The sequence below is a fragment of the Ochotona curzoniae genome, unplaced genomic scaffold, assembly GCF_017591425.1.
Source record: "Ochotona curzoniae isolate NIBS_2020 unplaced genomic scaffold, NIBS_Ocur_1.0 contig_3622, whole genome shotgun sequence".
NCBI classification, from domain to species: Eukaryota; Metazoa; Chordata; class Mammalia; order Lagomorpha; family Ochotonidae; genus Ochotona; species Ochotona curzoniae.
The window spans coordinates 15934464-15952042 of NW_024465926.1; the positions used below are offsets into that span (position 1 = coordinate 15934464).

The 17579-nt window shown below is 37.8% G+C and overlaps 1 protein-coding gene across 2 annotated transcripts in view; it reads left to right on the forward strand.

Annotated features, from left to right (window-relative positions):
* CDH11 (cadherin 11) overlaps positions 1 to 17219 on the forward strand; it is an 86034-nt gene extending 68815 nt beyond the window's left edge. For both annotated transcript variants that reach the window (XM_040982086.1, XM_040982087.1), the window contains 2 exons: positions 13581 to 13832; positions 15898 to 17219. In XM_040982086.1, coding sequence (XP_040838020.1) covers positions 13581 to 13832; positions 15898 to 16394 — 749 coding nt within the window. In that variant the 3' untranslated portion in view covers positions 16395 to 17219. The remainder of the gene's footprint in view (positions 1 to 13580; positions 13833 to 15897) is intronic.
* The last annotated feature ends 360 nt before the right edge of the window (positions 17220 to 17579 follow it).

Below are 17579 nucleotides of genomic sequence, written 5' to 3' on the forward strand. Positions count from 1 at the left end.
ATCTATTTGCATTTTTGGATTATCCTGTGTAATTTTGTTGACTAATTTAGTTAATACCTATCTAGTCCTTATTATATGCCAGATACAATTCTCAGTGTTTTGGAAACATGGATTCATTTACTCCACCGTGATAATCCTATAAAGTTGGAGCTGCGATGATCTCTTTTGCAGGCAAGGAAACTGAAGTACAGAGACTGAGTAGCTCACCCAAAGTCACACAGCTGAACGGCAGCGCTACGACATGAATGTTTTTCATGTACCATTGATCTGCAGACAGTGACGCGTTGGCGTCTCCTCTCTTGGCAGTAGTTTTTCATATATGCTGAGGACTTTCACAGATTTTATGTTTTTAACTCATCTGGAGAGCATGTCATCCTTTGTTTCCAAAGATTCTGAAACTTCAATCTGTGTGTTTTTACAACCCCTAACTTAAACAGTGAGGTGTATGTATTAACTTCACTACAATGAAATACTTGATATAGGCTACTTGCAAAAAAGAAGACATTTATTTAGCTCATGGTGTGAGAGGATTGAAGTCCAAATGACAAAGCAAAGGTGTGATACAGGGGCTACCCCTTGCCTACATCATGCCTCACAATATCAACAGCAGTAACAGTGGTGATGCAGAAATAAGCAGGTGACTGCTTCTAGAAAGTTCAGGGAGACAGAGCTGAATCCCATGATTCACTCCAGAGGATGTCCCAGTTAACACAAGGACTTCCGACTAAGCACCTCCACGTAAAGATCCACATAACCTTCCAGTGCTGCACCCAGGGACCTAGTGCAGGAATCTTTAGTGGGTCATAAACCATACTGTAGGGCTTGTTTCTGGTTATATTTCCAGCAAAGTCTGTGCTCAGTAATGCATCCCTTCTGTAAACACCTCATTTTATTAGTTTTTACTCACTGTGCCAATTTCATTTCCATCATCTCCTTCATCTCCTTTCTGTTTGTGTCCATAATCTTATTCACTTGACATTAACTTCTGAAAACATTATACTAAGACATATTGTTCTCTAAGGGGGGGCGGTATAAATACTTTGTTTCCTCCCAGTGATTCCAAGATGCATTTATAGTTTCAAGATTATGTTACCATGGACTAGCCAACTCATTGTGCAATCTGTCTCTCCAACTCCCCCATAGAAGACAAGAATCCTCCTGTTGAACTACTGCTTTTTGTAGGGAATTGCTAGTTTTTAAGAAAAATTACTTTATTAACTATGGCAAACAGTTAATAAAAACTCCCATGCTTAGAGCTATTACAGAATCTTAAAGCAAATACAGTCCTATAATTATCATTTAGTAGAGTTTCTATTAGCTCCTAAAAGTAATCACATATTGAAGTAATGCAAAAGGAGTAATCACATTCCACTTCCTATTAATAGCCTACTGAGTTACCACATTTCTCGGCTGAGACTGTTTTCCATAGGAAACATGAGATAATGGCTAATATCATGCTGAGTAAAAGCATCAAGTTGCTTTCTCCTTGAGTGTCTATACCCATTAGGCCAAGTAAATAATCAGTGTTGTGTTTACCTAAACTTAGCCTAAGTTTTCAGCATCTTTAAAAATGTAAGAGGGGAAGCTATCGTAATACATACAAGTCTTTTATTGCACCTTTATTGTACTTTGTTTCACAACTTCAGACAGGCACAGGAAAAGTATCACACTGCTTTTGTTTTTGTTTTTTATGATCAATATTGAAGTCTTTGGTGATTACTTTCAAGAACGGCATCGTTTGGTCCCATATAGAATTAACAAGTACACCCAGGTTTTGAGATAGATTTAATTTGAAAATGCCAGACTTATGTCTAAGAACCAAGAAACAAATAATAAACTTTAAAAATGCAAGATCAAAGAACAAAGGACTGAGTGTAACCACTCTGTCCTGTCCTAGCTCTCTGGGTTGGTAAACCTTTTCACAGCTATTGTTTTGCCCAATTTTCCGCACACAGCCTTGGATGGGGCTATGTTTTATTCTTTCCTCATTTTCAAATGAGGCAGGAATCTGAACTATCAGAAGGATCAAATGAACTGCCCAGGGTCATCCTGCCAGTATGTTAAACTAAGTTTTAGTATTTGAAAGACCCCCATTTTAAGCATAAATGCATTAAACAGTGACTATAAAACTCTAGTCTTTTCTAGTTAATTATCATCAGAAATCCTTTGTTTTCCCTGTAGTCAAATAATAACAATTCTCGGAAGAGAAAAATTCTGAAATTCAGTTAATCAATCTAGGATTTCAGAGCAAGTGAAAACAGAGGACAAATTACTTCAATTTCCATTTTAATCACTGCCTTAATAGTTGTAGTAAAACATATTTGCAAAGAATTTTATAATATTATTCTATTGCATAATTAATGCATGTTCCTTGTAGGAAAATTAGGAAATACAAACAAGCAGAAATAAGATTAAAGTATAATAAAATAACTTAATAATATGCTACTCAGCAGTAATCACTGTTGCTTTGTATATTCTTCCAGTACTTTGCTTTATATATATTTCTTTATTTAAAGAAATACAGTTGTAAAATGCATGTCCACTGTTTTCCATCTTCATAATTAATATGTATCTTTTAGTTTTAAATGTTTACTTATTTATTTGAAATACACAACAACCCTGAGATACAGAGAGAGGTCTATTTGGGTCTTCCATGGGAGTGATAGTGACTGAAGCATTTGAGCCATCCTCCACTGCTTTCCCAGCTGTAACAACAGGGAGCTAGATTTGAACTGGAGTAGCTGGGACTCAGAAGCATTGCTCATATGGGATTGAGACGTCATAGGAAATTACTTAACCCTTTGTGGCTCACTGCCAGGCCCAGCTTTCGCCCATTTCTGAAGTTAAGCCTGTATCTGTTTGTGACTGATTTGAACAACAACCTTTTCGTTCATTTTTGTTATTAACCTTTGATTACCACATAGATTTACTACATAATAGTCCTTTCTATGTATTTGTTACATAGATGTCCTTTTAGCTCTGCTTGAGCTGTGTTTTTATAGAACTTGCATCTTTGTATCAGCTCTTCTGTGTTTGATACAATCTTTAGGAATACTTTGATCATCCAAAGTTTTAAAAATACTTACCTCTTTTTATTCTTATGTATTTTGACCATTTCAGTGTTTTATTGATGCTAAGAGATTATTTCCCAATTTGTTGCCTACTTCATCAATAACATTTATGAAAAAATCAGTCATTTCCAGCTGAATTTTTATAAAAACTTGATTCTGCATGATATATGATTGCTGTTTTTAGGTTTTGTATTTTAACATTTTGTCTACTCTGATACCAATACTAGTATCATATCTTTCCCTTAATGGTTGCATATATAACCCTAACCCTAATTATGGCATACTTTTTTAATACCTCTGATTTTCTTGCTGTTATCTATGTTTTTTTTATTCTTCCAAATATAAATTAGAATTATTTTTCAGGTTCCTGGCAAATATGTTTATGAATTTTATTGACTTTTTCTAAAATTTATGTGTAGATAGAAGAACAAAAAATTTAAATATTCTTCCTTTCCAGAAAGGTGCTGTGACATTCAGTGAATGAATTCTCCGTAATCTTCATCTGGATTGCTTTGCAGCTGTGTTCCTTTTAATTCTATGCATGAGTTATGAAGTTCTGGCTAGCTATTTTATATTTAGGATACTCTTGTATATTTTTAATTTATAATATCCATTTTTTTGACTGTTGTGATTTCAGTCAAATATTTTATGCAATTTCATTTGCTCTTCTTTCATCATTTATCACTTACATTTCTTTTTTATACTTTTTCTAGTGGCTGTCCTAGAGTCTAAAATACATGTTTGCAACTGTTACAGTTCACTTTCAAATAGCATGATGTTGCTTTCTGAAGAAGACACCTACTTTACAATAAGAGTAATCTGAATTCTTCCCACTCCTCCTGTTTATTGTATCATTATAGCCATTCTTGCTACCCATAAATAAGTATATGTGTGTGATTTGGTGAATTGGAACATGGTATTACTAAACATTGCCATTTTAAATGCCAAGCTTGTTATTCCAATCATGTGGTAAAATATAGGGTGAAAGTACAGGGTTTAGTGATAAAATTCTTCACTCTGCTCTTCATCTTTAAAAGGGGAATGATTTTAGTCCTTATTTCTGAATATTTGACATGTAATTAATTTTATTACTGCTTTTAAATAAATGTCAAATACTGCACCATTTCTAATTCATGAATTGTAGTTCTGCTTTGAAAGATAAAGATACCAAAATGATAGACGTTCTGACTACAATTGGAATATGTCCCCAAACCCCAGAACTCCAAGGTTGCATATTTTGCAACTGTCATCTCTACTGTACTTCAAGGTTTATTATATATTGGAAGTAACTGAACATTTTTCTGATTAGAAAGTTTCTGATTTGAACACTAGAGGGAAATATTAAGAGCTTGCATTAAGCACTTACCATGAGAGCAAAAATACTCAAGATTGGTTTTTCCAGTTAGTAAATCGAGAGCAACCCTTTGTATACCATGAGATGCCATTTTTATTTCATTTGACTTCCCTACCTGTGATGTTTCTTCCTTATTTAGCGACAACATGGCTTTTTGCCAAAAACCAGGTGTTTTCCAGTTTCCCTGACATAATCTCTTATCTTTTTGCCCTCCTATAATCCTGGGAAGGTATGCAAGGGAATGCCTTAAGTGTTGTGCTTCAGCACTGAATAGGATATAGTCCTTAATGTCAGGAAGTCCAAAAGCACATCAAGCAGAGTCAGCTACATTGTGAAGACACAGCCAACTGCAGGGAGGGACTATCACAGGTTTACCCACAGAGAAACCATAACTACATGGTTATGGTTTTGCTGAGTTCTGCTCCCATTTCACACAGTCCTCACTCATAAATATACGTTTCATAGCTCAGAGAATGAGACACTCTTGTCTTTTCCTGAGCTCATCTTTTTTATCGTGCTGCTTTAAACTCTGAGCTGCGGCAAATTCGGGTGCATTGTCCCACATGTATCCACTGACCCTTGTTTGGTTGAACTTGGGATGTCTTTTCCTCTCTCCCCCCTTTTCCCCCAGCTTATGATGGGAAAAATAAGGATCTTAAGAAAGTATCTTTAGGCTGTAATGGCTCTTCTTACGTTAAAATATGCTGAGTAAGTCAGTGTTCCTTCATCAGCGACTTTCATTCAATGACTTATCTTTCCACAAAGTTTTATGAATGGCTGTGGTTGAGATGACCTTCAAATACATTTTATAGACGTATTACCCAAGATGGGTCAGGTTGTTGGTCATAGGAGGTTTGGTGTAGTCATAATTAAGTTTACACTATTTAAAACAAAATAAAAACAAATGAATAAATAATATTTTGATGGAAAGTCAGATTAACTAATAAAGATCACCAAGACAGATTCTCCATGATTAGACCCCTTGGCAAATGTCTTTGTTTTTTTCCATCTCTTGCTCCTAAATTAAGATTTTTTTAAAAAAATTTTTGAATAGCATCAAATAGCTTCCAAATATGCTTCTGATTTTTCACTTTCAGAATTTAAAGACAGCCAAACAGATTTGTGTGGAATGAATTTTCCCCTTAATTGCTCCAATATGGAAGATGCTTTGTTGGCAGATCAAAATGGCAGATGTATTTTAATGCCCTGCCATTTTCACTTGTGTAAATAATTATGTTCCTTTTCTGCCTGAAATTCATTGCTGCAGTTTGTCACAGGAGGAACACAGTTGTTGCTGGAAACCCACTTCCTTTTCCACACAGCAGAAAAGAAGTAGGTCATCTTGACAGGTCAGGTACCTGTTAAGACTTCTTCTGGTCATGGGTTTGCAAACTCCCCTAATGACCATCATTGTCTATATCCCACTGAATTCCTTGATATTTTTCTTTGTCTTACACTAAAACAGTCCTTAGCAAATGTGTTCTTTCCCCCCTCAATCTCTACTAGCAAAGAGAAAATTATTTTTAGGCAATAGTGAAGGAAGATCTGACTGAAAGTATATCAAATATAATAATGAAAATTCTGTTAATGCAAACTGCTCGCTTAAATGCCTCACACACATACTGAATTTCACAAATGTGCACACAAGCAATTCCTCCTGCCATGCTATTCTTTACTGGTTTTGTTGTGCTGATTCCACACTATGAAAAATGTTAATTGAAGGAGGTAGTTAATTCTCCCATAGTACGTGTGAAAAGGTCTGATTAATGGGAGCTGTGTGAAAAGCATGTCATCTGACCACAAATTTTGTCAACTTAATTGAGTTGGGAAACATTATAGACTCCAGAAAATTGAGGAAAATTATCTATTTCATTAGAATTTTAAAGCTTGCCCATTATAGAATGGAATTATTGTTACATTTATCTCATTCAAAAATATCAGGCGGATAATTTCTTTGTGATTGCTGAACATTGGATTATTTCTGAGGGATGCGTATGTGTGTGTGTGTGTGAGTGTGAGTTTATGAATGTGTAAAAGCCATGAGGACAGAGATGGAAAATTAGTGCCCCTGATTATTTTTTGTTTCTCTGTCATAAAATCCTGAAGTTTCTATGAACTTTTCTTTAACCTAGAACCTGAGTGTTTCTGCCCCTAGCTGTAGTATTTCAGAGTGAGCTGTGTGCCAGTCAATTATCATGAAACCTAGCGGAGCTTGACTCCTACCCTTGTTTGCATTGTGTTATTGTGAGAATTGCTTCCTTATTTGTTCTAAAGTTATTTTTTTCTATGCATCAAGATTCATATTATTTTTTTTTAACATAGTTTGAAAAATCCTTTGAGATAAGTGGTGTATCAAAGAACAGGCTTGCTTTCTCCCAGCTAAATAAATGTTGCTTAGTTGAATCTGACTCACCATGATCATAAGGAAATGAAAGTAACGTGAAAAGATGAAGATAATCAGGAGCATTACCTACAACATTGTTCAAACTGGGTTTAAAAGTGAGGCATAAAGTCCGGCATTTACATTAGCAGAGAAGACAGTCATGTTTCACATTAGAGTGTTTGAATTCAATCCACAGCTCCAGCTCCTGACTCCAGTTTTCCTCTAATCTGTATTAGATTAGCCTAATGGTCAGTCGTGGGGGCTTAAGTAGTTGAATCCTTGCAATGTAGGAGACCTGGTTTGACCTCCTGGTCCTTGGCTTCCGTCCTGGTAGTGGGCTGTTGCCAGTGTACCATGAGTGAACCAGCAGATGGGACTCAGTCTCCCTCTCTCTTCCTTCTGTCTTTCAAAATAGTGAAATAATATTTATGGGGATCATGATGAGGAGAGATTGATTGAAAATTAGTAAATTTGTAGGACATTACTGTGTGAAAAGGTCTGATTAATGTGAAAAGCATGTCATCTGACCACTAATTTTGTCAACTCACAAAACACTGTTAGATGCATCAAGATAAGTGGAAAGTGAGTGAGTTCAGGGCTCTGCTTTCCCATGGAAAGGACCAATGTTCACATAATTTCTGCGGGGTGTATAACACGTGTGATGCATACAGGTGAGTGGACGGTGCTTAGGTTGTTCAGAGAGGCTGAGAAACAACGGTGCACAGAGAGGGTTTTAAATTTATTATTAAACTTAATAATGATCTCAGGCATGTATATGCTACATGCTTTAAGCGTGTTGCTTGCCATTTCTATCAGTTCACTTAAAGAGCGAACAAACACCAAACATTTCAATTCAGTATTGACAAGTTTAAATGAGCATGAAAAAGTCTAAATGCTCACGTGTTCAAATGATGCCTTTTGTAGCTCTACATCTTTCTGAAATTTCTGAAATGTTTCATACTAAAAATACCACTAAGACTTTTAAGACATGAACACACATGCACACACCAGTTTTATGTTATATTTCTTTCATGTATGAGCACACATCATTGGGGAAAATTCAAAAACTGCACACAAAGGTAGAGTTTAGACAGTGCATGTTTTCCATAAAGTCTCTGAAGCCCCTTGCGTGTGCTTGTGTGTGTGCATTAACCTGAAACATGGAGTGGACTGAGAAAAACGTAATTTTTTAAAGGATTATTCCGTTAATGACTGGATAAATGCCTGTTGTGTCTGGTAGGTGTAAGCTCCCTACCCCCAGAGTTTGACTTTCGTTTTCTAGGATAGAAATAATCTGGAGCTGTTCTGGAGCCATGCTACATAGAGTTTGAGCCATTGAGGAATTCACACCTAGAACACAAACATTTAACCTGTTTTGTGATTGGCAGTTCTTGCTTGTTGCTCTCTGATTTTATCACACTAAAGTGTCACATTCTGGCTTCCTTTAAATGACTCCTGAAATCTGGAGTTTTGTTAGAATTTTGAGCCCACATAAAAGAAACATGTGGCTAGACTGTCTTGGCCCTGCTATTGTACTTGATGTAATGCAACCTATAAAATTATAGGGAACATTTACAAATGCTGTTCCAAATTATGGAGTATTAAATTAAGAATGTCTTTAAGGATAAGAGGACAGATATTGGAGCTTTTTGTAGACTAGGTGTACTTTTTCTCTGAAGTTTGGTAGATTTGTGTCAGCAATGAACAAAATGTCTCCTAAGAGGAAGGTTTAGCTTAGAGCATCTAAACCTTCCACTCCTTGGAGAGGAATCCCAAACAGACACAACTTGTCTTCAGAGGCAACAGTGACCCCAGTGAGGTCAAGTCACAGAGGCCTTTTCGTTTCGAAGGAAACGTGGACGGAGTAAAGGAAGTTGTAAGTTAGATCCTCTTATTAGCTTCAGGGAAAGTGCAGGAGCGACTAACGTCCTCAGTGGAGTAGGTGTTTCAGTCCTGTCTTCTGACATTAGCGTGAGGGAAGAATATGCTATTTCTTCGCTGCTCTCATTTGTATTTGCAAGTTTTTAACAAGCAGGCTCGATGCCCACTTGTTGCTCAGCTTGCTGTCTTCCCAGTTATACTGATTTTTATGCAAGATTGGCTCCCAGTACAGTCTAATTATCAAGGACAATTTCTGCATCATGATTTTGTGTTGTAATGTCAAATGCTACGTATCCTTCCATTAGACAACATCATCGTCATGATCCTTGTATTTGCATCCCCAAACTAGTTCCATGGAGACCATCATTACCAGGAACTTTTACATGTTGCTAGCATAATGATAATGTGTGCAGGTAAAAATAGAATGTGATTAGGAGTCCAGATTGTAGATGTGAAATGTAAATCTGAATTTATATTTTTTTTCCATTAAAAGAAACACCACAATTTGTTCATGATATAAATTAAAATTAATGGCCACGATTGCAAAGTTTTGCCTATTGGGGAAAAAAATAGAACAGGTTACATGTCTATGTCCAGGGATGAGAATATTGAGTGCCAAGAGGGAAAAAGGAGGTGCTTGGCAAACATTTTATATAATTGTAAATGTGTTGCCCAGGACGGAAGAGAATGAACTGTTTTCTTACCTCTCAAGGACAAGCCTTTCTGTGTTGGCAATCACATTCAAAGCAACATTTCCAAGAATTCTCTTTGCCAAAAAGTTTCTTTTCCTCATTAATCTACTGCTCAAAGAAGAATTTCCAGAAAAAAAATTAATATTTAGTATCTCTAACAGGCTGGCACTGTGCTAAGTACCTTTAGGAACAGAACAAAATTTAACTCTAAAGCTTTGCAGAGGAGGATATTAAAACTCAATATGTTACTTTGCATGTAGAAGTCTGACAATTAATACTTAGAACGTTTAACATTTGAATTCGAAGAACAAGAGGATTGGTCTATTATCAGGCACTTACCCAAGAATTTCATCTTATTGAACCTGTTTCTTGGATTGCTCACCGGTCTCACTAATGGATACAAGAGTTCTTCAAAAAGTACATGGAGAATGTGTATTGTGGAAAAAATTTAAAAAAAAAAAACTGCAACGATTTCAAAAGAAAAATTTGTTCCAAAATAAAATCCGTTTTTAATTGCCTTGTTTCCATGGACCTTTTGTGGTCCTTTCATGTGTTCAAAGTAAAGGAACCTTCTCAAAAGCAGAGGTGGAGTGAATGGATACTTAAAATAATTAAGGTAAAGGAACATCTGTATTAAAGCTTAAGGTGCATTGTAGGTTCCTAGGATAAAGGGGTTTGTTACTGTGTGTTTGCTTCAGTTTTAAATAGTTTGTCTAGAGGGCTTTTTCATAACACTCCTGACCCTTGTGTCTAATCTTCATGATTAACCAGACAGCATCACGAGAAAGACCTTCAAATTCAGGATACTAAATCCTCTGAAATGCCTTTCTTGTGTTTCATGTTTTCAATAAAAGAAATGGAGTGTCTAAAGTAATGAATATGCTAATCACTCCGGTTTGATCGCACAGTGTATACATGCATCAAACCATCTCATTGTTCCTCATAAATGTATATTTCTCTTTCTGTTGGCCACGTCCCCTAACCTAGCACTTTGTTGACTGTCCTGGAGGGTTTCAGTACTGTGTGCTCAGTTTTCTGACAAAGAATCCTTGATCTCTTTGGAAGCATAGCACAGAACAACCACTGGCTTTTCTGACATTATTTAGCTCCAGTATCATCTCTGGAAAGCGTGGTTAGTAAGAAAATGTTGTAAAGGCTTCTCCATAAAGAAATACATGATCGAGGTGATATATATTTACTTATTCTGATTGGATATTGCACAATTTGCACTTGTACTGAGACATGAGTATTTACAGTTTCTGTGTGCCAGATAAAAATAAAGCAGGTTAATAATCGTGAGTCAATGCGATTCTAGCTAAGAAAAAGGATCATACTAAGGCGTGCAATTTGTATATCCAGAAAAGACCCTTATTCTATTTTTTTTCCCCACCTCTTGAGCTAGTCTTAGAATTCATATCAAATGCATTTTACCGGAACACATATTTTTGAGAAGAATTTTCAGATTCTACCGATCTATCTCCTTGGATGTTTTAAATGGTTCAGTCAGCTGGGCACTTTGATGGTCTTCTGTGAACCAGTTTCGCTGTGTCTAAGAGGACTTGGCTGTTCAGAACGAGACTTCTTAGATCCACATGTTCATGCATGTTCAGATGCATGTTGTCCATTAGTCTTTGATTTTCGGTCACCTTCCTGTGTCAGCCAGCCTGCTGTGATCCCAAGGGGTGATCTCGGCCAGATGACACTTGAAAGCTTCCACAAGTTTATGAAAACAAAAACGTTCTGTTCCAAGTCCCTCCAACCATTATACAGTGGGTAAGAGAGTAGGACCCGATAGATAAGCTAAGGAAATAATCTACAGAGGTTATTATTTTTTTAAATCAGAGTTGACTTTATTTTTAACCTTTTTAAAATCACGGTAGTACTAGGGCATTTCTAATCACTGAAATGAAAATACACATATTTTATAACTTCTAACTTGTGAAAATCCTATTTCAACACAGAATAATTTGTTTTACAAAAAGACGTGGTTAAAAAAATAATTTCCTATATCTATTTAAATTGTTTTGAAATTACCTAGTCTGGAAGAATGCTGTAGCCAAGAATAGGAAAGAACAATAAAGTGACAATATTTTCACTCAAACTTTTGACTAGTTTGTATATCTTTAAAAACCATTTTCTATATCTGTATTTGTCTCCAGTGATAGGAGCAATTTATGCCAATCATGCAAAATTCAGAAAATATAGGAATCCAAGCTAGTTACTCTGCCTTATTTTGATTGAGATGTTGGCAATCGATAATGGCAAGGAATCTGTCACTACAAATTTTACCAAAGCTTGTAACTTTGCACACCCACCTTCCACATACTCAGAATATCTTCTTATCCTTAAATGAGAATGAATCTCTCACATGAAAGGGTGTTTAAAAAAGATTTTGCAAAAAGGATTTAAGGTAAGTTTATTTTGGTGTACAAGGATGCTGAATTCCGTGCATTTCCTTTCATAATATGTACTTTCCATGAACTGCTTGCAGGCTCTTTGTATGCATGGAACTCAAGTATTTTTGTACCAAAATTTATCATTCCACTCCACACTGCACAAATTTCTTAAGTTGCATGTGCATGTGTGTTTTGTGGGAATGTGTGTGTGTGTGTGTGTGTAAAATGTCACAGGAGAATGAGTTGCATTTTATCTAACCTAAAATACATCAATTTAATTTTATGTTGAAAATATTATTTCCCATTGCAGAAGTTGATTTTACATACTGTCAACCTATTTAAAGAATGCCAGACATTTGCTCATGATGTTGCTCATAATATTCATATTGTTGTGAATCAATACTTAACTAACTTACAGGCAGGACAGAAAGCCACTTTGTGAGTATGTGTGTATATTGATGGGACTTTAAAAAAATCCACTGTTTTAAAATATCAGCATACCGCCCCTTTTCCCAGGAAAATACATCTTGGAAAAATATTTTTGGCTGTTAGAGAAAACACGATGAGGAAGTATTTTGGGAGCAGAGGTTACAAGAGATTGAGAAATACGTGAAAGCCAACATCTGGAATTGTGGTTAAGCCCTCCCCAGAACACAGTTGTACCATTTGTTCAAAAATATTTATTGAATGTCTGCTGTGTGTCTGGCACCACAGAGGCGGAAACGAATCATAAAATCCCCTATTCTCAAGAAGCGCACAGCCTCACAAAAGTCGACGTGGTTATGTCAATAAATAATGAATGACAAAGGAGTGGGATACCTTTTTCTATTCCAGTCTACAGTGTAATGGATCATCTCGGAGATAGTTTAGAAATACCTCCCTGAAGAGGTGATGTTTGCATTCAATTTTGAGATGGTCCTCATGGGAAAGGAGTAGCTTCCTCCTACCAGTCCCCCCAATCAGGTCATAGGTAAAACTACAAGGCACATGGAAAGGCATGGTGTGCTTGGGTCTCAGAATGGATTTCAATGTCTAACTGAGCTTCTCCGTGGGGAAAGAGGCAAGAAGGGAGCCTGGAAGGCAAGATCAGGGGTCATGAATGAAATCCTTGGTGCTCTGCTTTAGAGACAGCGCTGTGTTACTTGAGCAACAGAAAAATCCCACGATCATGTTAAGCAGGAAGAATCATGCTTCATAGGATGACTGCTCATTTTTGAATTTCAAAGAATCAATCTTCAAGGTTTATGTTGTATTCCTTCTTTAAAGAAAATACCACCCTGGGTCTCCTGCGTTGGCAGAGAGTTGGTCAGGAAAAATGTTTGAAGGTAAACTTGGAATTTCTTCAGCCATAACAACAAGAAAAACAAACACAGAGAAAGGATAAAAATGGCGCAAGCTCTACCATGAAAAACAGAAAGTGTAAGCATGTCAAAGGATTTATTTTTTTTTCTGAGACTATTTAATTGTATCTGTTTGTGTATGGCAGAAGCTCCTTCTCTCTCTTTCACCATTTGGTGGGTGGAGCAATGCCCAGCCACAGCGTGATGTGAAGAGTTTGCCGAGGAGACATTTCACATTGACTAAACAAACAAAAAAAAAGGAGCTACAGAGATAGTGTCCTGTCATCCTACCAGGACAAATGATGGTGACTTGTACAGTGACTTAGATTAAAGAATAAGAGAGAAGGATTGCTGTTGTCTATGTTTGTGATCAGAAAAAAGGCCTCAACACTGCCAAGCGGAGTGCAAATGTGATTTGAATGATCTGGATAGCAGAACACACCTGTCTCCCCTCTTCCAACAGATAACACGGCAGGTGTGTACGCCCGGCGTGGAGGGTTCAGTCGGCAGAAGCAGGATTTGTATCTGCTGCCCATAGTCATCAGTGATGGTGGCATCCCCCCGATGAGTAGCACCAACACCCTCACCATCAAAGTCTGTGGCTGCGACGTGAACGGGGCCCTGCTGTCCTGTAATGCTGAGGCGTATATCCTGAATGCTGGCCTGAGCACCGGGGCGCTGATAGCCATCCTTGCCTGCATCGTCATTCTCCTGGGTAAGGAATCTTGATGGCCGCTTGCAGCAAAGGCCTTAAATCAGATGCAGGGCTTTGAAAAGTCTGTTTTTTCAAGTACAGGCTCATTACGAGGATCACAGTTCAATTTGAGAAAAAGGCATGCATGCTCTCATGGCATTTCTAGCATAACAAGGGAATGGAGATCTTAACAAGCAGTTCTAGCAGAGTTCAGAGAATGTTGGTTGAGCACATTGCTAAGCATCATGTAGCAGAAGACATCAGGGTGCTAGAGAGGCAGAAGAGAAGGTGTTGAAGATGAGACACAAGGTTAGACACCTGCGTTTATTGGCAAGGATTTTGTCTTCGTCAAGGAGAGAAACGAGTTGGAAATAGAGGGAGTCATAGCCCATGAAGGACAGAAGCTCAGGACAAAGGCTTCTTTAACTGCAGCTGGACACTGACCTTGCCTCCAGTTATCTTACATAATGTCGACGTGAGAGTCTCAGCACACAGGGCTCTCTAGAAATCCTTTGCTGCCTGTGCTAGTTATGGGTTCCTCTTTTGCACTTACATCACATCTGTGTTCTGCTCTCTGACCATGGCTGGGTGTCAAGAAGATTCTGTCACTGATTCTTATTGTCATAAACGACAAAATCAGTAATCAACCTCACATAAGCTTAGCATCCAACCTATATTTTTCCTATAGTATTCTTTTTCTCATTGCCTAATGAATGCACCAATTTGTTCAGCTCTTCAAGCAGTTATTGAATGTGATCTGGGTACCATGCTCTGTGTTATACTCTGGGTTTAAAGACACCTACGCAAGTTCTCTGTGCCCAGTAACTTAACAGTCGGTAAAGGAAGGTATTCATAGACAGCTAAACAGATACAGTGTAAAAAGCACCTGACTCAGCACTTATGTCAGGTGCTGAGGACACTTTCCAGCTAAGGAACAGGGCTGGTACGGATGGACAGTCCCAACAGAAACAGCAAAGCATGAAGAGCCCTGAAGAATTAATGACACGAGAGACTGATGAGTAAGCCATGTGAGAAATGTGATGACAGGAGGAAGAAGGGCCAAGTGAGTGCATCTGTGCCAGGAAGGAATGCCAGGCAGCATGTTCATGGGGAAAGCGAGAGGGCAGGTCAGCCGAGAGGACAAAGTGAGAAGCAGTGGGTATGTAAAGGTGCTGCCAAGAGCAAGGTATGGAGCTCTGAGAAACATCAGGCAACCAAGGGCTTCTCAGAGCAACCCTGGACCCAGAGTCTCAGTCTCCTTGTTAATTTTAGCCACCAACTTATTTTTTCTTCTGTCTTGCTGAGTGTATTAGAGAGCCTTATGATGGAACACTATGGAAGACTCTTAAAGGCAGTGGGACACAGAGGGAATCAGTCAAGAATTAAGAGATGTCAGAGATTTCGTTTTAATGACTCTGCTCACTCCTCATGATGGCCCAACCTCAATGGTGTCCCTTGCTCAGGTCAAGGGAGTGCCATGTGGGCTCTCGGTTGATGCTGTCTGCCTGTGTAATAGGAGTGCAAAGGGAGATGTTCTCCTGCAAGTCTTCATGAGCTTCCTCCGTTCTATAAAGTGGTCTGAGTGGATTCCCCTGCCCTCACAGCAACGTTTCTTATTAAGATAGGGTAAGACCAATGGTGTTCTCCAAATCTCTGACCAGAAGCTCAGCTGTTACCTCTGACAAGAAGGTGGTTTCTGCATTCTCTAAATGCACTCATCCTTAACCTTTGGAAAGGCAGTTTCTGCCTTTACAAATTGGACCTGGCATTTACCATTTTTAAGAAACTGTAGACACTTATTTAATATTTTCCTAAGAGCATCCAGATTCATTTACAAGTTCAAAGTAGTTCCTGCCTGCCAAGCAGTTTGAGCTGATATTTTCATAGCAGCAATTGCTGAGGAAGAGGCCGATGGAGGTCAACTTTGCACATCCTTGGAGATTCCAGGCACAGCTGTCATTACCCAGATGGGTTCTAGCTCTGAAGTACCTCGTGGTTCACTGTATGTACGTTTGCTCTGGCAACAGACCTCGAGATCACTTACCCTAATTGTGTGCTCACTTGTTTCTTTTTTCTCTCGCTATAGTCATCGTGGTACTGTTTGTGACTCTAAGAAGGCAAAAGAAAGAACCGCTCATCGTCTTTGAGGAAGAAGATGTCCGTGAGAACATCATCACCTATGATGATGAAGGGGGTGGGGAGGAGGACACAGAAGCCTTTGACATTGCCACTCTCCAGAATCCCGATGGCATCAATGGATTTATCCCTCGCAAAGACATCAAACCCGAGTATCAATACATGCCCAGACCTGGGCTCCGGCCAGCTCCCAACAGTGTGGATGTGGATGACTTCATCAACACCAGAATACAGGAGGCAGACAATGACCCCACGGCTCCTCCCTATGACTCCATCCAAATCTATGGATACGAGGGCAGGGGCTCGGTGGCCGGGTCCCTGAGCTCCTTAGAGTCTGCCACCACAGATTCAGATTTGGACTATGACTATCTACAGAACTGGGGACCTCGTTTTAAGAAACTAGCAGACTTGTATGGTTCCAAAGACACTTTTGATGACGATTCTTAACAATAACAATACAAATTTGGCCTTAAGAACTGTGTCTGGCATTCTCAAGAATCTGGAAGATGTGTAAACAGGTATTTTTTTAAATCAAGGAAAGGCTCATTTAAAACAAGCAGAGTTTCACGGAGAGGATGCCTTTAATCTCACTGCAAGGACATCAAAGTGGTAAATACTGTGAAGTACCTTTTCTCACGAAAAGGCAAATATTGAAGTTGTTTATCAACTTCACTAGAGAAAAACCACTTGGCATACAAAATATCTAAGTGAAGGAGAACTCTAATGGAGAACTCACAATGAAGGGAAATTGTTTAGGTGTTACGGACATCTAAGTCTTTTTTTTTTTTTAATTTGTCAAAGAAGCTTCCTCAAAATTAGAAAGGACGACAGTTCTGAGCTGTAATTTCGCCTTAAACCACGGACACTCTCTATGTAGTGCATTTTTAAACTTGAAATATATACTATTCAGCCAGCTTAAACCCATACAATGTATGTACAATACAAGGTACAATTGTCTCTTGAGTATCAATCTTGTTACTGCTGACTCTTGTAAATCTTTTTGCTTCTGCTTTCCATCTTAAACTAATACATGCCAGATATAACTGTCTTGTTTCCGTGAGAAGCGCCCTATTTCTATGTCATTTTTAATGTATCTATTTGTACAATTTTAAAGTTCTTATTTTAGTATACATACAAATATCAGTATTCTGACATGTAAGAAAATGTTACGGCATCACACTTATATTTTATGAACATTGTACTGTTGCTTTAATATGAGCTTCAATATAAGAAGCAACCTTTGAAATAAAAAAAAAACAGATTCTTTTTTAATTCTGGTTTGATTCTTAACATGGAAAAAAAATTAAGGATTTCTCCTGATCCATTTATATTTCTAATTTAATTATGTGATCTTTCATAACCCTATTTATGATGTTTTCATCTGCTGCTTTTATTGTTTATTTAAAATCAAATATAGTTGATGATTTTTTTTTTCCAGATCAGATTCTGTTAACATCATGTAAAGCTTTTATGTGTACATCTCCATTATTGACTTGCTGGCTTCTCTTGGCACACATCTTCTAAAAAGATGAATGCTACAGATTTAGCCCAGTGTATTATTTGAAATATGTGCTAGATAATATGCATTTATCTTGTGTATCAATAATCTGGTGGTTATGAAAGACAAATCCA